This window comes from Scomber scombrus, chromosome 16 (genome assembly GCF_963691925.1).
Source record: "Scomber scombrus chromosome 16, fScoSco1.1, whole genome shotgun sequence".
NCBI classification, from domain to species: Eukaryota; Metazoa; Chordata; class Actinopteri; order Scombriformes; family Scombridae; genus Scomber; species Scomber scombrus.
Window position 1 is genome coordinate 5,701,191 of NC_084985.1, and position 24,641 is coordinate 5,725,831.

At 40.6% G+C, this 24,641-nt stretch overlaps 2 protein-coding genes across 2 annotated transcripts; one reads left to right on the forward strand and one right to left on the reverse strand.

Annotated features, from left to right (window-relative positions):
* The first annotated feature begins 96 nt into the window (after positions 1 to 96).
* Positions 97 to 11,763, forward strand: daxx (death-domain associated protein). The gene is made up of 11 exons (XM_062436060.1): positions 97 to 361; positions 1,882 to 2,136; positions 3,442 to 3,882; positions 4,796 to 4,927; positions 5,015 to 5,131; positions 6,293 to 6,524; positions 6,803 to 6,972; positions 7,274 to 7,439; positions 8,502 to 9,057; positions 9,244 to 9,379; positions 10,424 to 11,763. The coding sequence occupies exons 2-11, from the start codon at positions 1,921 to 1,923 to the stop codon at positions 10,481 to 10,483; spliced, it is 2,226 nt and encodes a 741-aa protein (XP_062292044.1). The 5' UTR covers positions 97 to 361; positions 1,882 to 1,920; the 3' UTR covers positions 10,484 to 11,763.
* Positions 11,764 to 20,266: 8,503 nt separating this feature from the next.
* On the reverse strand, positions 20,267 to 23,962 carry zbtb22b (zinc finger and BTB domain containing 22b). Its single transcript, XM_062436059.1, has 4 exons — positions 23,735 to 23,962; positions 22,039 to 22,806; positions 21,528 to 21,800; positions 20,267 to 21,358 (listed from the first exon to the last, which is right to left on the reverse strand). The coding sequence occupies exons 1-4, from the start codon at positions 23,960 to 23,962 to the stop codon at positions 20,270 to 20,272; spliced, it is 2,358 nt and encodes a 785-aa protein (XP_062292043.1). The 3' UTR covers positions 20,267 to 20,269.
* Positions 23,963 to 24,641: the final 679 nt, after the last annotated feature.

The window sequence follows — 24,641 nt, forward strand, 5'->3', positions numbered from 1 at the left end:
ATAGCAAGCGTTGTTACTCAATCACCAACACCTCTCCACCAATCAGAGGCGTCGACGCTGAAACGAACTAAGCGGGTATATTTTCGATCTGTAGCCCACCGCGCAGCCAAGTTGAGGAGCATTGTCTTGGTAAACAGGAAGTTTGTGGGATTTAGAAGTACAATTTTTCTTTTTTAGACCTCATCGGTTTTGTACGTCTTAGTTATCGTCATAGTAACAAACTGGCACCGGGTGTATCTTTCCTCTTTCTCCGCCTTTTTATCACTTAGCACAGCGCTAACTAGCCGGCTAATGCTAACACCAGCTAACTAACTCTGGATATAAACGTTGTTTTGATCAGAAACAACCTTTAAAACATAAGGTCAGTATCTATGTGAGAGTGTTTACTAATGTGTGACAGTGTTGGCTTGTCTTTGTTTTCCCTCATCTGTCATTGAGCTTTAATTTTTTTATTTTTTTAGTTTCACTTTTATCCATTTAACTAGAAATCGCTCATATTGTTGCGTAATTGTTTAGTTTCATTTCTTGCCCCCGATACGCAGTGAAGACAGTGTTATTGTTAATTAGCTTATTTACATGCTCATCGATGATTGCTGTCATCATTCTTCCTGTTCATACTGATCATTAGAAGATCCCTTCATAAATGCACTTATAATGTAAATGATTAGGGACAAAATCCACAGTCCTCCTCCTGTGCAAAAAATGTATTTAAAGTGTATTTGAAGCCACTTTCCTATATAGGCATGTGTCTGTATTTCACATGTTTTCCAAATGTGTCTTAAAACAACAGTCAGGTAGCCAAAGGAGCACTGAAACACGTTTTTTCTTGCTGTATCATGGACTACTACTGTTCATACTGATCATTAGAAAATCCCTTCATAATCCACTTATAATGTAAGTGATGAGGGATAAAATCCACTGCCCTCCTCCTGTGTAAAAGTGTATTTGAAGCTTTGAGGAACAGGTGAGTATAAAGTCGTTAAGTAAATGTATTTCAATGTTTTCAGACAGTCTTTTTAGTACCAAAGTCCCTCTTTTAGTTACTATACTTCCACCACAGCTCAACAGAGAAACACGAAGAGGGAATTTGATGCTAAAAAGACTGTAAATGTGTCAGATATCCACTTGATATGACTAACTCCGACTGATGAAGCCTTAATAAGTATCACATCTACTTTTAAGTGACAAAATGACATTAAAAGCACATTTGAAGGGGATCTTTTAACGTCCAGTGTGAACTGGTGGAATAATTACAAAGGGCAAAATCACAAAACAAAACACAGAAACCACCACAGCACAGTGTGTTACTGCTACATTATAAAAGTGGTCATGAGTAGTGGATGTGTCGCAGCATCCATCAATACGAAGCTTTGAGGAAACAGGTTAATTTTTAAGTGTTCACCTACATATCTTTCAAAATTAGTCTTTTTTAGTGCCACAGTCCCTCTTTTTGATAATTATATTTCCACCACAGCTCTACAGAGAAACACGAAGAGGGAATTTGATGCTAAAAAGATATGTGTGAGATGTGTGAGATATCCACTTGATCTGACTAACTCCGACTGATGAAGCCTTAATAAGTATCACATTTACTTTAAAGTGACAAAATAACATTCAAAGCACATTTGAAGGGGATCTTTTAATGTCCAGTGTGAACCGGTGGAATAATTACAAAGGGCAAAATCACACGGAAACACTGAGGGAATTTGATGCTAAAAAGATTGTAAATGTGTCAGGTTTCCACTTGATATGACAGACTCGGACTGATGAAGCCTCATATTAGCTTCGGATAAACCTTTAAATGTCCTTTTGCTCAAACTAACTGAACTCGCTCTGTGACTCTGATCAATATTCTCTTGTTTGTGTTTTTTTTGAAAGCAGAAACACCTGGCGTTCTAGGTGACGGTGGCTCCCGCCTCGATGGCAGATAAGATCATAGTTCTTGATGACGATGAAGAGGAGAGTCCTCAACCCTCTTGCACTGCCTCCACCTCATCTCCTCAGTGTCAAGTGAAAAATGTCTCGCCGCTCAAAGCTCAGCAGCCTGTCCCGACACACATCACCCAGTCACCTTTTGCCACAGCGAAGAAGGAAGCACACGTTCTGAAGGCAGAGAATCAGAGTTTGTTCACAGAGGTGAGTTTAAATTTAAGACATGAACCGACTGTTTCATCCAGCGGCCAAAGTGGCTGGTCATTTCAATACCTGCTATGTTTTGTTACCTTTATACAAACCATCCAGATCATTTAGATAGAAGAGGACAGTGCTCCAAATTATATGAGCATGTGGTTGGTAACTGGGATCATTTCTCAACCTGGTGACATTTGTGATACTTTGTAATAATATAAATTAATACACAAACTAGAATTAAACTTTTCCTTTTTAAAGAAAGTCCTATTGTTGACATTTTCACCAGGCAGGCTGTCACATACCGAACTCATAAACTAGGTTAAATTCCAATGTGGTGATACCCTTTTACTTTTTATAGCATTGATCTTTGCACCGAGCACCTGACCAAGCACTTTGGCAGATGTTCAAGACGATCATATTAAAGGGCAGGTTCGGGTTTTTTTTAAAACTGTCTTAATACAATACACATGTGTAATTATGTACGTGGAAGTTGGTTTTGCTCATTGTAATAATTCCTACTCTCCAAATCTCTCACTACACTGTAAGAAATGGAGGCCTAAATCCACAGCCCTCTATCTGTACAAATATGTATGACAAGGTTCAGCTGACACTGATGAGCTCACCACCCTCAGTTAAAGTTAAAGCCTGTTTAGAATATTCCCCCTTTTTGTTTGTCCAAAATGTTCCTTGCAAAGCTGCAGCGGAGTGATTCCTTCTGGTAGATTTGTTGCAAGATCCGGCGTTTCACTTACATGTTTAAGATCAGCTGGAGACCCTAAAACCCTCACAGAGTTGGAGCTTGGAGCATGCTGTCACCAAAAAATTACAGACTTCAAAAATACTACAAGCCTCCACGAGCAGAATGTACAAACCCCTCTGCCACAGCTCAGTGAGGAACTTTTTACTATTTTGTGCTAAACAGACTGTAACTTTTTGGAAGTTTAGACTTGATTTAGCTAACTGAGACTGTTGAAGATGTTTTAAAGCTTCAGCCAAGCTTTAGGATTTGTGTTTAGATAGATCGATGGTTCTGGGTTTTGGCTCCCAGTTCCTACAGTGTAGATCCATTTCCACATATGTAATGGCACCTCAGCTTTATATAAGACACACTTGGAAAAAACCTACCTTTTAAGCTACTGATATTAGCCTTAAGACAGGAGTGTTTATTTTGAAACTAAAACTGAAGGTGAACAGGAAAAACCTGAAACACAGTATGCTGTTGCTGTGTGTGTCCATTTTAAACATTTTGCCTTCCTCCTCTGTGCTGATGCTGGTCATATGCTCCTCTTCGTCTCTTCTCCTTCCTCCCAGTTTGTGGAGCACTGCTCAGCTCTCACCAAGGACTGCCCCGAGGTTCTGACCTTCCTCCAAACCAAGCATGACAAGGCCTCACCTGACTATCTGTCGTCTGTGGAGTACAGGAACACGTTGGGGCGATGTTTGACTCGTGCTCAGAACAACCAGTCCAAAACTTTTGTCTACATCAATGAACTGTGCACCGTGTTCAGGCAGCATGCAGAAAAGAAGAGGCAGACCCTCACCAAGGCTGAGCCCGGGCCTTCTACCTCAACATCAAACTGTTTAGCCTCTACCTCTGTTACGTTCAAAAGCAAAGATAAGACTAAAGCTAAGACGGATGAGGACGAAGACGAGGGGAAAGCAGACGACGAGCAACCTTCCACCTCAGGGCAGCAGGAAGACGAGGAGCAACAGGTAGCAGAGAAGAAGGCGAAGAGGGCCTCCAGGAAACAGGTTAGTGCTGAACACTGGTGGGTGTGACAAGTGATGTTTTTGGCTTAATTCAGCTGCTGATTATAACAGTTATATATTTGTATGGCACTCATCAAAGGTTGCTTCAGTGTTTAGGAAGTGCTGTTCATAAAAGAACAGAAAATAAAATTACATGTAGAAAAGATATCTAAACTCTTATAATCAACATTTGACATTTAAGTGTTTCCAACTATCCGTTTGCTTCCATTTCATTCATCACTTCACAGCAGTAAACTGGCTTGTGTTGGATTTCTTTTTTCCACATAGAGTTGAAACTAACCATTTATTTAGATCATTATTAACTTATCTACTGATTGTTTTCCTTGATTATTGATTTGTCTATGAGATAACTTTTTTTAAAAAAAGGCTTGTTATAGGTTCATGGAGACCGAGGTGAGGTCTTTGAATATCTTGTTTTGTCAGACAAAAATTCAAAGAGATTTAATTTACTATCATGTATGACACAGACAAGCTTCATATCCTCACAGTTGAGAATCTGCAACCAGCAAATGTTTGATATTTGTGCTTAAAAAAATCACTTCAACAATTATTTAAATATTAATCATTTTCTGTTGATTGTCTAATTAACTATTCGTTGCAGTTCTTGGTCTCATAAATGCATCACATTTTTAGCTACTTCCTCTAATACTAATGTTAATATCTGTTCTGAAGTCAGAGACATGACAAACTTTAGCTCACAGTTTGGTCCACGCCTGCACAATCAATCACAGCTAATTCTCATGTGACTAATTTAATTGTGTTTCATGTTTCTATGCACACTGAAATGTGTTAAAGTTTTAATCCTCTTTTCACTTAAGACACAGCTCATATTAAAATAAAAAACACTGGGTCTACATACCTAAAACTCTAACCAACGGCTCCCATCTGCTCTCAGATAGCGTACCTGGAGAACCTTCTGAAGGTGTACAATGACGAGATCCGCCGCCTGCAGCAGTCCGACCTGAGTTTAGACGAACTGGGAACTGAGGACTCGTCATACATCCAGGAGCATAAGCTTAAACGCAAGGTGAGAAAAGAAAAGAGGACAAAGTTACAAATTAAATCAGGGCAAGTCACACTTACCCCCCCTCACTGACTCTAACTTCTCTTCCAGATGATGAAGATTTATGAGAAGCTGTGTGAACTAAAGGGATGCAACAGATTAACGGGCAGAGTCATCGAACAGAAGATCAGTTACAGTGGCACTCGATATCCTGAGATCAACAGGAAGGTGAGCTGGCTGTTTTTATACAGTCAAACATATTGGCACCCATGCACTTCTGTCCGATAATTCATCGCTTCTCCCAGAATTATTTTGCAATTACAAATGTTTTGGTTTTGACATGTGTATTTGTTTTGTTTACATTGGAACAACACAAAAAACAGAAAAAAGTCAAACCTGATACATTGCCACACAGAACTCAGAATGGACTGCACAAAACTGTTTTATGACTTGTATGTAATCCAGCTTCCAACACTCTGCACGCTAACTTACTATAATCCTTTAATACATATTAGTGATGACCTCACTCTGAGCCATAACCAGCTGCTCATCTTGATGTAGAGTATCACTTTATGCAATGACTTTACATGAGCTCATAAATAAGGGTTAAATAATAAATAAATTATATCAGATCATTGCCATCATCTAACATGCTGAATCATCAGTGTAAATATGTATAGAGCACAATACAAAACACAGAATTAAAGATTTTCAAAAGGTTTATAGAAAGTAGTAAAATTACTGGTTGTAGTTTGTTTTTGTGTATTTCTATATAACAAAAAAAAAGAAAATACAGAAGCAAAGATATAGCTAAAACCACATGTCTGAGGTTGAGCTCATGAGATATGGACGGTGGTTTGGTTAGCAGAGGGTTGTGGTAGTAAAGCTGAAATTGTTATTGCTGTTTGATGTGCAGTATCAGTCAAAAGTTTCTCCACAGTGTCCTTCTGACTGGTGCTGTACGTTGTTTTGATGCTCTGTGATTGTTACAGCAGAAAAAAGTCCGCACACTGCAGCTCTCAGTGGAGGTATAATTTAGTAGCATCTCACAAGTGACGTTTTGAGCCTTCTGCTCTTCTTCACACACTAAGAGTCACTTCCTATTAAAGTTGACCTGCATTGGGAGACTTTTTTCTGCTGTTACAGATTTTGTTATTTGGTCCAGCACCGGCTTTCTCATTCCAGATGTGCACATCTACTACATAAGTTGATTTCAGATAGTTCACACAGCTGTATGCTTCAGTTTTTCATTAAATATAACACTCCACATAAGTGAAGAGTTAAAATAAACAGACAGCAAACACTGCAGTATTACTGTATCGTTGAGTTTAAATGTGACATTCACCTAATCTCTCTCTCCCCCCCCCCCCCCCCCCCCTCTTCTTTCAGATCGAGCGTTTCATCAACAGTCCCGAGGCCCACAGGAACCCTCCAGATTACCACGACATCCTCCAGCAGGTGCTGCGCGCCAACGAGCGTCACAACCTTTGCCTGAGCAGAAAACAGCTGAACCAGATCGCCCAGGAGGCCTTCAGAGAGACCGGGAGCCGCATGCAAGAGAGGCGTCACCTGGACCTGGTCTACAACTTTGGTTCACATCTCACTGACATCTACAAACCTGGTGAGACTTCAGGGGAAAGAAACTTATCTCTGCTGTGGAGAGCTGACTCTCTGAACACACTGTCTGATATTGCAGGATGAGAAGTTAAAACACTCACTTTTTAAACTACTTTTTTATGCTTAATTCTAATAGTGAGATATTTGTTATTATTCATAATGTGTTCCTGTTTAAGATCTACCAAGTCTACCAAGTAAATTAAAACGTGTAAAAACATAAATAACATAATTTCTCTCTCTCTTTCTCTCCCCCTCCCTCTCCTCCACACCACCATCATGAAGCCAAAGACCCGGCACTGATGGACTCCTCGCTGTCGCGGAAGCTGCGGACGAACAGAGAAATGGCTCTGTCCCGACTGGAGGAAGTCATCACCAAGTACGCTGTGAAACAGGACGACACAGAGGAGCAGGAGAGGACTAAACGACTAGAGAAGAACAGCAGGGAGAAACAGGTATGAGGACAATCACAGGCTTATTTAGCATATTTATTGGCACATCTTTTTTTCAATATATCAGAATTTTTCTAAACAATAACTTTTATAAAAATAACAACATCCATTTGATGATTAAGCTGACAGTGACAAATTATATAAAATGAGATAAAACGCTTTAATGGTCATTTTAAAGCAGCAAGAACAGAACCTCTACTGATTGGAAATTAAAATGTACCATTTTTAAAGTTTTATTTTTCTCTCTTCCTCCTTCTGTCCCTCTCTCCCCGGCTATCTGGGCCGCCACACATCATATTTTCAGGCCAACAAATCGGAAAAGCAAGAAGATACTAAAGAGGTGAACGGAGTGGCAGAGGAGGAGAACGAGGATGAAGAAGAAGAAGAGGAGGATGATGATGAAGATGAGGAATCATCGGATCCAGATATAGAAGACGAGATCCAAGCCAGCACTCGGCAGGAAGGACAAGGTTAGAATAAAGATATTAAATAATAAAGGTTCGTCTTTTTAATGCAGTAGTTTGGATTAGAGCTGCAACAATCAGTCAATCGACAGAAAAAATTAATCAGCAAATATTTTGATACTTTTACTCAAATGGGAATATTTTTGGTTTCTTTATTTTTTCCATGAATTTAAACTAATTGTATTGAGTGTTGAGTGGGGAAAAACAAAGACATTAGATGTCATGTTGGGTTTTGGGAAGAAGAGACGTCATTTTTCACTGTTCTGTTATAAACCAAATGATTAATCAATAATGAAAATAATTGATAGCTGCTGCTGGTAAATACAGTTTTGCTTTTCCTGCCACTGTAAGCAATGCCAGCCACATATTTCAGATCAGGATGTCTCCAATCAGAGCCCCAGAGGGGTCTTTCTGTGTGTTTGCATGTTCTCGCCGTGCCCGAAGGTACTCCGACTTCCTCTCATAGAACAAAACATGCAGGTCTGGTTAATTGACATCTCTAAAAACCCTCAGGTGTGAGTGTGAATGATCTGTCTCTATACTATATGTTCTCCCTGTGATTGACTGGGGGAGATGTTCAGGGTTTGCTTCATTCAGCTGAGATTGACTCCAGCTGCCCTGCGACCCTTTAGAGCAGGGGTCTCAAACATGCAGCCTGTGGGCCAGAACCGGCCGGCTAGGGGTCCAATCCGGCCCACTTTCTTTCCTGTCTTCTTTTCCTTCTATCTTTCCTCCTGCTTTAGAGGATAAACAGTATAGAGGATGGAAAGGTAAAGGTATTGAAATGCAATACTGATGACGGTGATAACTGTATTGATAACAAGAGGAGAGGGTTTTAGGGTCTGTCTGATTCAGATTGATTTATCACACCGTACATTCTCTCAGCAGTAATATTTCATAGCAGCATGACACAAAAGAGAAGTTCCTCTCAGTTTTCTACTTGTTTGATAATCACCATTTAGACACAAATTCTACCTGCATTGACTCGACGTTCGTTTAAAGTTTGTATTGAACACTTGTATGATCAATAGTCAGAACATATTTCCTCACACAAATTTCCTCTTTTAGACGATGAGGAGAATGAAGAAGACGACAGTAACGCGTCGGAGCAAGCGGGTGACGACACCAACCAGGACGGGCAGACGGGCGAGGTGTCGGAAGGCGGATCTGCAGAGGAAGAAGGAAGCGTGAAAGATGAGGATAAAGAGCCGGTCACAAGTGGACTCAGTCCTCTTTCGGATGAAAGCAATTCCCACATCTCCCCACTGGCTGGCACCCCCTCCCCTAGAGACAGCCCCAGCCAATCAGAGCCCATGCAGACTGATAACCAGACGCTGGTGTCTAACGGGGTCGTTGCAGGTGAAGAGGAGCTGGTGGATTCCTCCAGTCAGGTGTCGGACACGCTGGTCAGCACAAGCAAAGTCACCAAGAATTCCGCAGACGGCTCCCCAGTTGCAGCCAACGGGGTTTCTGTGCCCCCGAACGTAGAAACATGCGACACACAGACTACCAACGGCACGTCGCCTCCGCCAAGCTCCAGAGCGACGAGGAGCCTGAAGAGAAAGAGAGAAGAAAGTACTCAAGAGAAACCCCGCAAAACGAAACACATTATCATCCATGACAGGTGAGGCTCGTTGGGGTTAGATTAGGAATGAATGAATACTGGATCAGGTACAACAAAGATAAAACCAATGAATCAATGCTTAACTTTCACTCATTCCTCATTCCATTGTTCCTCTTTTCTTCTTCTCTCCACATGTTTTTTTCTCCTTCTATCCCGCTCCACGTCCCTCTCTTCCCCTCCTCACAGTGAGGCCGATATTCCTCTGGATATGGGTGTTTATAGCTGCAATTCCCCGCAGCAGGCAGAGTCCACCCGAGCCGACACTCCCACACAGGAACTGGTCAGCAGCTCACAGTCGATGCTGACTCCCAAGAAAAATAAGGTGAGGACGCACAGATGTAGAGCTGCAACGATTAGATGGTTTATCAGCAAGTCCACTGACCAAAAATAAACTGTCAACTATTATGTATTTGTCATTCTGAGGAGTTTCTCTGGTTCTTACTTCTTAAATGTTAATATTTTCTGGTTAACTTAGTCCTCTGTGACAGTAAACTGAATATTTATTTGGGTTGTGGACTGTTGGTCAAGACAAAATCAGACATTCAAAGTTGTTTTTTGGGCTTTGGGAAATGCTGATAGACATTTTTCACCATTTTCTGACATTTAAAAAACCAAACAACCAAGCAATCCTAATTCCAAAAAAGTTGGGACGCTGTGTAAAATGTAAATAAAAACAGAATGCAAAGACTTGCACATTTCATTAACCCATATTTTTATCCATAATACAACATACACAACATATCAGTTGTTTAAAGTGAGACATTTTACTATTTCATGAAAAATATTTGCTCATTTAAAATTTGATGGCAGCAACACGTCTCAAAAAAGTTGGGGCAGGGGGCAACAAAAGGCTGGAAAAGTAAGTGATACTAAAACAGAAACAGCTGGAAGAACATTTCACAACTAATTAGGTTAATTGTCAACAGGTCAGTAACATGATTGGGTATAAAAAGAGCTTTGACCAATCTATAAGATATCTGACTGATTCATCGATAATGAAAATAATGGTTAGCTGCAGCTGTATGTAAGTGGTAAATGAATATTCAGGGTAAGCATGGTCATTAATGATTGATTCAAAACATGGATCACAGTAGCAGGTGTAGATTGAAAGTTGTCTAGATATAAATAATAATTTTATTTATAAAGCACTTTTCAAAACTGTTACAAAGCTGTTTCCATAAAATCAAGTAAAAGATAGAAAGAGCAAACATGTATCGTTCTGATAACAGTACAGGCAATCAAGATTATGTCATGTTTTATATAGTATTGAAAAAGTGACATGTTTTTGTATTTAAAAGCTGTGTGTGAGAGATTCTGGTTTCACAGATAACTCTCCTCCTCACTGCGCCTCTGTTTGTGTTTCCAGGTCAGCGTTGCCACCCAGTGTGACCCGGATGAGATCATCGTCCTGTCAGACTCAGAGTGACCTTTCACCTCTCACTACACTCCAGGATTCTTCTTCCACATCTCTCATCCTTGTCTAAATATGAAATTGTGGAATAGCTGATTATTAAAAGTGTGAAGACTATAAGATTTTTACCAAACATTGGAGTACTGCAGCGTCTCGTCGCTGACGGAGACGTGAAATCAAACAAAAGCCACGACTCATGTTTTTGTAAAAAATGACTTCAGTAGAATAAGTTGAAACAGGAGATTTAGGAGCAGTGTGTTTCTGCTGTGCTCACCAGAGAGTCGAGTCTACGCTTTCTCTAAGTGGAGAAACATCAACTGACGAAGAAGAAACCTCATCTGAAACCTTTTGGGTCGTCACGAGCAACCAAACATCTGTTACCGTGTTTCCCGCCTTTCAGTGCGACACTGACGCTGCCGTCGACCGGCTGGTAGAGGAACTGAAATGTTTCTTACCGCTCTGAAAACAGAGTAAAAACATCTCCTCTCTTGGCATAATAGACTTTTTTCCCCTCAGAGTGGTTTAGCTGAGACACCAGTGCCTGAAAACATGAACTGTGGAGTCGGACGTTTGTCCCGAACGGGGCCCGAAAGACGATTTAGTTTTCAGACACTTTGAACTGTTTGGAGCTGCGTTAACTCGCCACCAGTTTACATTTTTATATTCACATTTTTTCCCACAGAGAGGTGGCAGTCTGTATAAAAACAAATTTTGCATTGAAGGCATTATTTTACATGCTGTTTCTATCTATGACGTGTGTTGAGTGAGTGAGCCGTGTGGTGGTTTTCAGATGTGTGGACTGCTGCAGTAATAATGGTGAACAGTGACCTTTTTTTTCCTTTTCTTTTACATTTATTTTTATTTGTAGGTTTAAAATAAATTTAAGTGACTCTTTTCATTCAGATCTGTGGCTGCTGCCGGCCGGCCGATTAGTTTCCACATAGGAATCAGTTTGAATAGATGAGTTGACGTTGATGATACACATACGTTTAAAGGATAATGTTACTTTTATCACCGTCAACGAGCCCGATGAAAAGACTAAAACTAACCATGAAATGATCCTACGTTTGTTATCTCTGCAGCCAAAATATTATATGGAAGATTTTTAATGCCTAAATTTCATATTAATCAAAGACATAAATGAAGTGATATACTGTACACATTCATTTAAAAAACATTGTATTACATGACTAGGCATTAAAAAATCCTATCTATTATTGTTATCCAGAAATATTTAAAAACTCATCAGTGAGTCGGGCTGTTACACTGGACTGTCTTTACCAATAACACTTTTATTTTGACGTAAACACCCACCGGGAACACTACAAGTATTAATCCACAGCAGAAAATAGTCCCAAACACATGCACAGGTGACTTCTGTGTTAAGGGTAATGCTGCTGATCTTCTGTATTCTTCCTGTCAATAAATTTCATATATATTTCAAAGCCAACACCACAATTAAATTGGCTACTTTTCCTACGTATTAGCATTTTGTGTGTGTATGTGTGTGTGTCTAAAGCCTGATACATCTTACTCCTCTGTGTTGTAGACTGCTGTTGTCCAAAAACTATTAAAACCACATTAATGAGCCACTGCTGCTGCACCAGGTGAGGTGGTTTTTTGTAGTTTTTGGACAACAGAAGCGGCCGACAGCACACAGAGGCTTTGGATACACACATGATACTTGTTAATAGAGGAGTTCATTGTTGGTTTGACTCTGATATTAAGAAAAATGTAGAAAATCACCAGCTTTGTGCTTTAAGTAATCTAGTTATATATGATTATATATGATCAGCATTGGTAAGTTGAAAGCTAGTTGTTGGTTTTGGTCTTTTCATGGAGTTTGTTGACATTAGGAAAAAGAATATACAGTATAATGACGTCAGCCTCATCCTTAAAAGTAGCTTTTGCACAAAAAAAAAAGTTGTTTTTGAGATTCTGAAATGTTTCAAAGCAAACAGACACACAGAGAGAGAGTTGATACTGAATGTTGTCTTTAATGCATCTGGGACAAAGAGTCGAGTCGAGGCTCAGATAACTACACTCATCTCCCGACCCTCATAAATATTCACCTGAATCCAAACCGTGGAGCTGCGAGTCAGATCAAACCTGTTTTAGCTGTTGAGATAAATGCCTCGTGGTCCGACTTGTCTTTTTATTTTTTTAATCACACAAACCAGACCGACATAAAGATCCTTATCACCTGAGCGCAGGGACAAACATAATAATGTGCTCAATAATTTCAATTTCGTGAACAAATTAAGGAAGAAAGCCAGATTCATTCACACTGAGTTACATTGAGATAAATAATCATTATTTCACAGATTTTATGTTTTTATTCACACTTTTTTTTTTTATTAATTAAAAGAAAATGAATCTGCAACTACTTGGATCATTGTAATGATTATCTATCAAGCAAAAACACAACATTTTGTATTTCTCAGGTTCTCAAAAGTAGAATTTGCTGCTTTTTGCATCAATTAACTGAATTTTTATTATTTTAAGACAATTAATCTGTTAAAAAAAAACAAGAAATTTGATTATGCCACCTTGTGCATTTTAATATAATGGACATTTATCTTGTGTTTTATCAACTAAACAAACAATTGGTTAATCAAAAAGAATAATCACATCAGTCAGTAATGAGAATAAAGGATAATTACAGACTCAGTTCACTCAGATTCATTTCAGCTCTGCCATATTTAAATAAATGTGTCTTATTTCTAGTTGTGATAAGCAGTGTTGCACTTCTGATCTCCAGTATTTAGTAAATGAGACTTTCTGAGACCAGTGTTGAGTCTTTACTGTGAAGTCGATGAGTCACTGGTTCCCAGTTAACAGCACTGGTGTGTTGATGGAAGTTCGGCCCTCAAGTGAAGGCACATTTCTCAACTTTTTACCTTTTTTTTCACCCTTTATCTCTCTCTCTCTCTCTTTTCATTTTTTTAAATTAAATGTTACAATGCAGATGATGAATGATCTGAACTGGGATGTCAAACACGGTATTTAGTTATCTTAGCTGAGATCTCTCAGGCCTCGCTGCACAGAGGAGAGATCCATCTTCCACTGTGAATTTTTTTTTCTTTTTCATTTTTGATAAAATCAAATAAATGATACTTTTTGTTACACACTGATTTTGTGTCATTGATTTAAAACATTTTCTTTTCCTACAGTGTGTGTTTCTAGACTAAAGGCTGCAGGACTGTGTCATTTCACACATTTAACTGTTTTGACCTACAAAGTTAATTTATAAAACAAGATTATTAGTTATTAATCCCACAGTGGGACATTATGACTGCAGCAGTTACTGCAGCAGCAAAAATGGAAAGTGCATCCAATGCAAAGAATAAAGAACAATAAATAATAAGTAAGTAAGTACATAAACAATAAAAAAGACATTACTAAAAATAACATACTAACAATGTACAATAAATGAATTGTATATCAAATTTGAAAATGTATTCATTAGTTCATGTAGATTTTCTGAATATAAAATAAAGATATTTCATGAAAAAACTTAAAAGTCTTAATTGGTACTGTGACACAATTTAAACCAATGTTTGCTCCATTTAAGCCCACTTCATGATTTATTTACTAAATATGAAAAAATATTGATTTCAAAGAATTAAAAACAGAAATATATGTATTCAGTAACATGTTAAATATTAAGATATGAGGAAAAAACCCTCCGAAGCAAAATGTTAAAGGTCTGACTTCAGATGTAACCTCCTCTGTAATCATCAACATTTTCATAAGTAACACACTGTAACGGATTACAGTTACATTTATTTCGTAATAAAATTAACTAGTTACTCCCAAACACTGATTTTAAGTAAACATAATGTTTGTAGTGGACCAGCCAGACAGTGGTTACTGATGTTTTTTAATTTATTATTTAAATAAAACAAAAAAACCTTAAAGGAAATAGATGAGGGAACTAAAGGAAAAATAAGGCTTTTGTCTTTAGAGAATGCTACAATGACCATATGTAATTATTTATCTCTTTTAATTAGAATACAACCAGAAAATGCAGGAAATGTGTATGCAGTACTAAAAAAGAGAAGAAGAAAATAGAATAGAAAACAGCTTGTCTTGGCAAGTACTTACTTAGTGACCTCGCCTTACACTTGAGCAATAGCAGGAACCTGGCCCTCTTAAACCTAAATGTAATGGAACCTTAATTAATCATAATAAGTAGGGATGTGATATTTACATAAAAATGTAATATCGGGAAGTATCGGTATCGGGTTTTTATAACCGAGGTTGTTCTGTAGGCTTCAGCATTTCCGAGCCTGCATGAACGCAGCATGGGACGCTTACCGCCGCGCGCTTGATGACGTATAACAACAACAACACGCTAGACTCGTGGGTCGCTAACCGTGGCTAACTGTGGCTAACAAGTTCATAGCGTCCACCGCCATGTACACGAACACACAAAACAAGGTTTACCTCCTCGTTGTTTTCTCTGTTATGTTTTCGGTGAGTCCGGTGGGTCCTATCTGGGTCCTACTCTGCTGGAGACACAACAGCTGAGAGGACCGAGTGAGAGGACGTTCCTATAAAAGGTCCTGCCCCCAGAAACGGGGCTTATGTCTGTGGTTTGGAACTATTTCCAAGTGTGTCCTACGGATAGTACATTTGTAATTTGCAATGACTGCAAAGCAGCATAATAAATATGGCAGTGCCATATTGGCACTTTTTTCCAAAACTTTAATTAAGTAATAAAGTTGAAGTTGTTCTCTTATTTTGCACAGACAGTGTTTACATGTGGAAAGCCATGTTGCATTTATGTATGCATCCAGTGGAGCATCACAGTAAAATTAGGCATTATGTGTTAATTCCACAGGAGATATGTTATGTTGTTACCTAACAGTTTTGGTGTAAAGAGCCTGCATATATCGGTATCGGGTGATATAACAGTTGGACAATATCGGAATATCGGATATCGGCAGAAAAGTCAATATCGAGCATCCCTAATAATAAGTAATAATTATTGTTGTTAAAGTTTGTGTACATATTTCCTGTATTTTCAGTTTGTATGATGGTGGCCTAAGACTTTTGAACAGTATGGTACATGAATGATGGTTTTGTGACCAAGCAGGTGACCCTTACATGGATAAACTAGGTCAAGTGTCACAACTCCATTTAGAAAAAATGAAGTACATTTCAGTTCACATCTTTGGTTTGTGAAACTGACACTTCAATTGATGTTGCTGTGTGTGGCTGAATAATAGAAGTGCACCTATTACTTCTGCATTGTGTTGCAGTAATGTAGAGAGTGATTCATGTATATTATTTAAGATCTGAACAGAGATTAAAGACCAACAAAGTCAGTTATTTGCACCAAATAATTTATTAATCCATTATTTTTGATACAGGTCAGAGGTGAATATTGATGTACTGCAGTTTATTACATTATTAGTACCACTCAGGATATACATAAAAATGTCTATTGACGTTATCTATAATCACCGTTCAACAATCAATTGGTCAATCAGAAGACATGTAAGAAACATAGTGTGACATACTGCGTTAAATGTACAAAAATAATTAGAATACTTCAGTTTTCAGCAGCAACTTTAACCTTTAAGTTGATCCTTCGTCTTTTCTTTTTTAAATGTCTCTTCTTACAGGAATGTTTCGGCTCATCTGTCGTTAAAATAAAATGTACTGCAAGAGTTTTATAGTATTTTAGAGCTTTTATATTGTGTGTTGCAGGTCAGAATAATAAAGTACACACCTGAGCTGTTATTATAATAGTCCGTTATTTAGGAGGAAACCAAAACTGTGCAGCCCTGAGTGAGACCAAAGCACGTGAGCTTCAGAGGCTCCTCAGGGCCCCTTGGCCACCAGGGGGCCCTTAAACTAATCAAATCATGCAAACTTTCTTTGGTTGGGGGTTTAATTTGTCTACTTTGTGTCATTTTATAAGATATATTCCTGATTTGGACATTTTCATATTTGCAAATTCCACAAGATTACTGCTTAATAGAGGAAGTGCTGTTTATGTTTTAAAGGGACATTTTATACTGATTTTAACTATTCATTCTTGCAGTGCACATTTTCATATCACAAACTTAGCTGTAGCTCAGGAACAGGAAATCTAATTCTGCCTTCAGTCTGATGCAACTGGTGATAAGCAGCCATTTCTCAATACTTCCCATACACACTGTGTCAGATATAAACGGCTGCTCCAGGTTTAACCTTCCTCTGTCGCTTAAATGACACAGAACTTTGTTGAATCCATGAATGTAAAAAGAGATTATTCTGTCTTCTCTTGCTTGGAAACCGGTAAGAATTCACATATTTCTGATTGAGCTTTTTGTAAAAACCCCGTCTGCAAATGTGCTCTTTTTGTTCATGTTGTACATTCACTCAGTGAAATATATGTATATGTTAATAAATGCGTGTTGCAATGCTCAAGAGTGTTGGCACACTTCAAATGTGTTAAACTCTACACTTCAGAAAAGCATTAAATCAACATTAGACACTTCTCTCTCACACATTCTGCTCTGACAATCACCCAGTGTTTCCTCTTCAGCTGTCAGCAGCAGAGTGAACAAAAATAAACCGATGTGAAATCAAGATTACCCGCAGATACCGCTGAAGCAGTCAAAGAGGAAACACTGGAGGTCACAGTTGACAGACCACTAACACATACAAAAAGCCAACAGTCCCTTCACGTAGACCGAGCTCAAAACCTGCATATAAAAATATCCACACCCAGCCTTCACAGAAGGTAAAACATTCAGATTCCTCATCTTCCTCTTTGCTCGACATATCTGGAAATTTAAAATATGTTTAAAGGCATGCAAAATGTGGAAGAGGTCATGTGTAATATTTCTTCAACCACAGAAGCTGTGTTGTAGCTAGACTGGCACACTGAAGCATGTTTCTGCACAGTCTGGTTTGGTTTAAGTATGTTAGAAACAATAACGCAGCTACATATCTTCATATACACACATGATTATCAGTTTTCTGCAGTACCAGCTGTGGCCACAAAGCTTTAAAAGCATTAAAAGAAACATCGGATTAATGGCACCATGATGTATTTCATCACACATAACTGTACACTTTTCTATCGTGGAAAACCAAGTTCTCCTTGAGTTGCACTCTATTGTTTTACATTTTAGTCTTTCTTTTAAAACAGACTGGATTTTTTACATCGAGGTTACATCTGACTGAGATATAGAGCACACTGTTCAAAAGCATTAATGCAGGTGATAATGCATGACATGATAACCTAACATCAGCATGTTAAGCAGGTATGACGTTTCCCGTGTTGGTTTAGCGTGTTCACATGCAAACCTGAGGCTGATGGGAATGTCATGAGGTTTGCAGACATTCGGTCATAAACCAAACTGAAACTTTGACCAGCTGATGGTGCCGAATGAAGTCAGGAGATCCTCCGTGAACCAAATTTCGCAGCAACCCGTCCAATAGTTGCAGAGACTCCACAAAGAACTTAAAAATCAACCTTGTGGTGGCGCTGAAGGAAAACTCAGAGGATCATCAAAGTCATAATCTATCGTCAGGAAACCATGAATGTATGTAAGAAAATTTTGGGCCAATCTGTTGGGTAGATGTTGAGATAGATCACAGCAGTTATTACCAACAGATGCAATTAATGTTGAAGTCATTGTGCTGCTAAGGCACCCAAACATAGTTTTTGGCAATTAAAAAAAACTTATAAAACAAAACCTTTCAGTATTTTAATGAAAAATAAAGGCATCATAGCATGAATACTGTGCACTACCTGTAGGGTAATAAGCCTGTCAGTGTGTGTTATCAGTAGTTGTCAAAGTATATTGAGTGTGGTCCCTAAATGCATCGTTCAGCACTACAAACAGACCCAGTATAGATACAGCACAGAACTAATAGAGTTTTAACCCCAGCAGGGCCCAGAAAATAACACAGTGCTCATGTTCAGTGGAGAACTGTGAGTTTACATTTCTACGAGGTAAATAAACCAACCTGTGTTCCCATGAAGCATCTTTAGACCAAGTTTTTTTTCTAACAGAGAGGGAAAGACTGCTTAGCTTTATCGGTAGGGAGACAAAGATCCCCTTGATGTTTTCACACTTTTGGGAAATCAGGAGCTGTAAGACTGTAATGCTTTTAAAATGACTGCAGGAAGAAAAGAGACCAGTGAAAATGAAAGAACATTCCTGCACACACACACACACACACACAACTAAAACAATGACATGAAAAAAAGGAAAAAGTGTAGCAGGCACTACTCATGATAAAATGTAATGTAAAAAGAAATTTAAAAAAATATGTGAGTTTCTCTTCATAACTTGGTTAAATTTTACTTCATCAACCATTCAGAAGAGGTACGCTTGTAAACACACTATACATTGTATAGCTTAGATAAAACTACCATCTACCTTTGATAGGTTTTGCAAAAAATGAATTAAACATGAGTGGAGAGACGCACTTTAGATATAGATGATGTTAGAAAACGTAGAACAGAAGAGTACCATCTGAAAACGACCGATTTAACTCCTTCAGACGCTCGCTGCACACCAGACGGCAGGAAACGCGTCAGTATTAAAAGTTACTTTTTGTTTAGGGTCTGATGAATAACCAACATATATATATTTTTTCTTATATATATTTACAATAAGAATATACTCCTCAAAGCACAAGAACTCTGTGAAACGGCAACGTTTGAAAGTGAAAGCAGGCAACAGGATAAACCACCTCCTCTTCTCACAGCTACAGGAGGCTTTGTGAGCTTTGTAGTTACAGGTAGTCGTGTATGTATGCATCCAAAATTCACCTTAGACTGTTGCTGTTTCAACAACCAAGCGTTAAGTTTTGAAATAAGTTGAAAATTGTACCTTTCTGGTAAAGATCCCGCCCTGTACAAACGTCTCTGTGATCTATCAGGTGATGAGGATTAGTGATTGTGCCTTTACTCTTAATCCAAGATCAGCACCATAGTATCATCTAAAACAATGCGGCAGTGCTGACGGTTATTCAGTTACAGGGGAACAGATGTACCGCTGCTGTGGGAGGATTCAATAAAACACAAATCTGCAGCTTCATTTCTCTGCACTGGACATCAAATAAAAGTCGTTTGTGTGTTGAGTGAGTTTCATGAGCCTCGAGAGCTTAAACCTAAATTTTTGTCTAATTTCCGCGATAAATCGAATTTGTTCCTGAATTATTTTTTGCAGATTTGTGTTTCTTTTCATAAATCCAAAGCCAGCGATATATCACAATACAACACTGCAGGAAAAATCACAGCAATTTAGAACAGCTCATTTTTCTACTCTACTGACACTGTCAAGTTAACTGTTGGTGCGGGACTGTCTTTTTAAGTTTTTGGTTTCCTCTTGACACGCGCACACATTCTTTCACAAAACAAATAAAAACAGAAACAAAAAAATTTAAAAAAATCATCTCGGATATTTAAAACAAATAGCTTACTCACTGAGACGAAAGGTCCGTTTTAATGAGGTCACTTTTTCTGAGGCAAGTTTCCCCTCGAAATTCGAACTGCGTCGGCGGGGCGGAGCTTGTCTACGACAGTCGACTGGATTTCTATTTTTACTGTAAACACCTACAGGGTCTTTAGGTAGTCTGCCTCACCTTTTTTCCCCCTCCCCTCTTGACAATGTACGCACTTTCTGCTTGAAATACTGAATGTTGGCAGTTAGGAGTATGTCAGAGGAACACTGTGCTTCTTTCTTCTTCTGTGTACAACATTAATAAAAACAGCAGCAGGAGCCAGAAGAACGACTGCTAGCTCCGTAAAAAGGCGCCCGCTGGACACGACACGTCATTTTGGTTTTAAGTCACACTACTGTCATTGGCACTGACTTCACACATGTTTTCGTTGCACACGCTTCGACCCAAACCGAGACCGCCAAACATCCCCGATCCCTGGCCTTGACCTGGACTCTGAGAGACGACCCCTAGCAGCGTCCCCGTGGCGGCCATGTTGTTGCTCATGCCGCTGTTGCTGCCTCCAGAGGCGGAGATGCCGGCGTGCTGCGAGGGCATAACGCCGCCTGAAAGATGTGGAGACGAAGCGGACGCGCCCCCTCTCCCGCCCCCCAGGATGCCACCCTGACCTCCCTCACCCGGAGACAGGAGGAGGTGAGGGGAGGAAATCAAATCTGACCCATCCTCTCCTCCTCCTCCTCTTCTCCCTCCCTCGCTGTTGCTGCCGCCTTCGCCTCCCTCTCCGAGCCCGCTGCGCCTCTCGCAGTGTGAGCGGTGCCTCATGAAGCTGTCACGCCACATGAACTTCTTGCCGCAGCCGTGGCAGTCGTACGGCTTCAGGCCCGTGTGCGTCTTCATGTGCTCCGTGAGGTGATGCTTCATCTTGAACTTCTTGGCGCAGACGGGGCAGTGGAACGGCCTCAGGTCCAGGTGCATGTTGATATGGCGGTCCCTCATACTCTTGTGAGTGAAGGTTTTACCGCAGTGGCACATAAACACCTTCCCAGAACCCCCAGTGCCGCCGTTGCCACCGCCGCCGCCTCCACCACCGTTCCCCCCGCCGTCCATGCCATCAACCCCCAAACCGCCCTGCACCGACAGGTGGACCGCACCGTGCTCCAGATTGGGACCTTTGAAAGAAGCCCCTCCGATCATGCCCCCTCCCATCCCCAGAGGAGGCGGGGCAGAGTCCAGGGAGAGTCCGGAGGCCTGGCTGTAGAGCAGGATCTGGTTCCCCTGCATGTCCAGAGGGAAGAGCTGGGCTCGGGCCGAGGCTGCAGACTGGACCTGGCCCAGCAGAGCGGACACGGCGCGGTTAGCGCTCTGGTTCTGACCCTGACCTGCTGCGCTGTCGTGAAGGTGCTGAGCTATAGTCTGGTCCATTAAACTGCCTTCAAACTTGAGGTAGTCCTCTGAAGACTGGCAGTAGTCCACCTGGAGACAGAGAGGGAAGAGGGGACGTCGGTCATGAATGTCAAAAAAAGAGAAACGAGAAGAAACTTACTTGTGAAGATGTTGGTACCTGCAAGTGGTGGTATCAAAAAATAGATCAGTTTTTCTACATCAGACAATTTGAAAGCCTTCAAAGTGGTTTTGAGCTCACCTGTGAGTCCATGTCGTCTCTGCCTCCGAGCTCTGCAGAGAGACTCCGAACATTGGAGATGTTGAAGTCAGTTCTCTCCCTCTCTCTGGCCATCTCCAGTTCCCTCTCATCCTCTTCGTCATCCTCCTCTCCTCCCTCCTCCCCGGACACGACGATGAGGTCGTCGTCCTCCATGCGTTCGGTTTTCACCACCACCCACTGCTTGCGGGGCATGATGCTGGGCTGACTGTAGGTGGGACGTTTCTGCAGCGGCAAGGCCGAGTCCTCCCCGTCCTTTTAGATATTTGACATTATAATGCAATTATGACAGATAATGAGTCTGTGCTGACAGTGAAAGCCAAGTATTCTCAAAATATCAGCTTAAGTGTTTTGAAAGTTTTTCTTAAAGCAAACTGTTCTGTTTTTCTAAAAATGGAAAAAAAACATGTAGCGTGTAAAAGTAAAATAAATGAATAAATTCCCAAAGCTTACAAAAAATACAAATGTTTGTTGCATTAGAAGTAAAACTCACCTGATAGGACGACACACCGAAGCTGTCGCTGACTCCCACTTCCTGCTCTGACACTGAGCTCATTTTCTTCCTCCTCCCGCTGCCTCCTCCTCTTCCTCTCTTCCTTTGGTGGTACAGCACCTCCTCCTCCTCCTCCTCTACTTCCTCTTCCTCTTCTTCAATCAGGAAGGCCTCCTCTCCTCCAGACGGGGTGCAGTAGCTGGGTGTGTTGCTGGCCCCTCCTCCGTCCACTGAAGCCCCGGCTGCAACTGTGACATTGCCCCCAAAACTGCTCCCGTCCCTGGGGCTGAAGTAGTTGGTGCTGCTGGGCGACTGGCTCTCGCTCACTGACGGGCGGCTGGGAGGCTGGGGGGCACGCTGGGGCTCGTTGGAGCCAACAACCTGGGCTTGATCTCGACCAACACCTCCGTGACTACCACCTCCACTACCTACAGCGCCTCCGCCTGCATTGCTGTCACCGTTGCTGCTGCTGCACCCGGGGTTACCCGACCCTCCGCCTCCACCGACGCTGGCTCTGTCCTGCACTCCGCCTCCTCCAGCGCCTCTTCCTCCTCCTCCTCCCACTGCGGCCCGGCCCTCCTTAAGCAGCTCGGTGCATTTGTCCACGATGTGCCACATCTGCAGGACGCTGCCCACGGTGAGGTAGTTGACGATGTCATCTCGCAGCATCTGGAGCTGACCCGTGTAGGCGCAGCTCAGCACGCTCTCAAACGCCAGCGGGTCCATCACCGCCGGGATGGAGACCGTGGACATGTTTTTCAGTAGTACCTGGAGGAGGGAGGAAAATAATATAATACAATAATCAATTCTGCCTCTTCTGCTGCTCCTTCCTCCTCTTTCCCTGCTTCTGTCTCATAAATGCTGACAACGGTGGAAAAGTAACATACAGTAACATACAATTACAATATAGACTGACTGTAAAGCTGGTTCTGCTGCTCTGGTAGGTAACTGGAGTCTGATACAACCTCCCTGAAAGTGGCATTTAAGAGTGAGGCTCTTTTAAGTGCTAATAAAAGCATAAATAAACATAAAAAACTGGCATAATTTGTTTGAGGCTGATGTCATGCAGCCAACCTTCATTCTCATTGTCGTTTTGATCTATTTTCTAAATTACTGTTTATATGTATTCTGGTATGTTCTTCATTTTGGGCTTTTACCCCCAGAAATCTTGTGTGTTGTGTTTCTTTTGTTTCTTACTGCAAGAAGCTGCTGATCAGCAGCTCAGACGATCTTTCATTAGCAGGAAAGTGAAGAGAAAAGTTTAGCGAAAATGCAAATGAGCTGCTTGAGTATGCAGTAAGTCTCCCTATATAAGTAAGAAAAAAACCCCAAATTACAGAGTGAGAGAGTGTTTTCAAAACCAGATGTTTGAATTATTTCTTTCTTTTGCTTTTTTTTCTTCACATTTTTGATATTCAAAGCAAGCACAGATCACTTTTAAAGAGGCCTGAGATCTATGAATCTGCACCAGCATTGACTGAAATGTGTCACCTCCCCACAGACTTATTATAATAATATTGACAAAATCCAGTGAAAAACGTTGTATTTACAGTTGGTTGCATTCCTCTGAGTCTGATTTTGTAGAACATTTATTTTCTACATGGCCCATGTTAGAGCTGCATGAATATGATGCTGTGAAACGTGTCTGTGTTCATGCTGATGAGAGAAGTCTAGCTGTGATTTGACAGTTTCACACCTGGTCATGGAAGTAGGGTGAGGAGGCGGCCAGGACGCAGCGGTGGGCCTTGAACACTTGTCCCTGGACGTGGATGGAGAGGTCACAGAGCCGGCCCTCCTCCCTCTGCCGGTTCAGGCTGTCCAGCACGGAAGCCTGAGCGCTGGGGAAGCACACCTGCACCACCGAGCCAGATGTGTTGCTGGGAGCTGAGCTGCTGCTGCCCACTTCCATGGGCAGGGACTGCATCTGTGTGAACAGAAAATCTACAGCTTCAAATGATGATTATTTTCTTTATCGAACAATCCACCGACTCTTTTCTCTATCAATTTGTGCAGTTTGTAAAATGAAGAAGTCAGAAAATATTCACATTGTGAAGCTGGAACCAATGGATTTGACTATTTTAGCTTTATAAAATTGCTTAAATGATGATTTGATTTTAAAAAGTGCTGTAGATTAATTAGATGTTGATGGATTAATTGATTAAATGTTGCATCTGTGTACAAAAACTTTCAAGGCTCCTAAAAATAAGTCATAGTGCTTCTATGACATTATTATTCCTTCCAGGTGTGAATATTGAATTTCTGCTCGGCTCTGCTACAGCTGAGGACTAACAAGAAGACATTATCCACATAGAGCATTAAAGGTTATTTATTACATATTCAGCTATATTTCACAGTACTGGGGCTTGATACGAAGAAGCAAAATGGGACTTTGATCATCAGCTGGTATTCTCAAGTACTAGGATCAATTTTACTTCATAGCTGCTTTGTAGAGGTAATTGTATTTTGCAGAAAAACTGTGCAAAAAAGTGCATTAATGTCACTTTCAAGTAAGTACAATGCTGTAACTCTAATCATATACAGTACTGAAATACCTGTATGTACAAAATAAGGCAACTCTTTCAACTAAATACTGCCGCTGATAG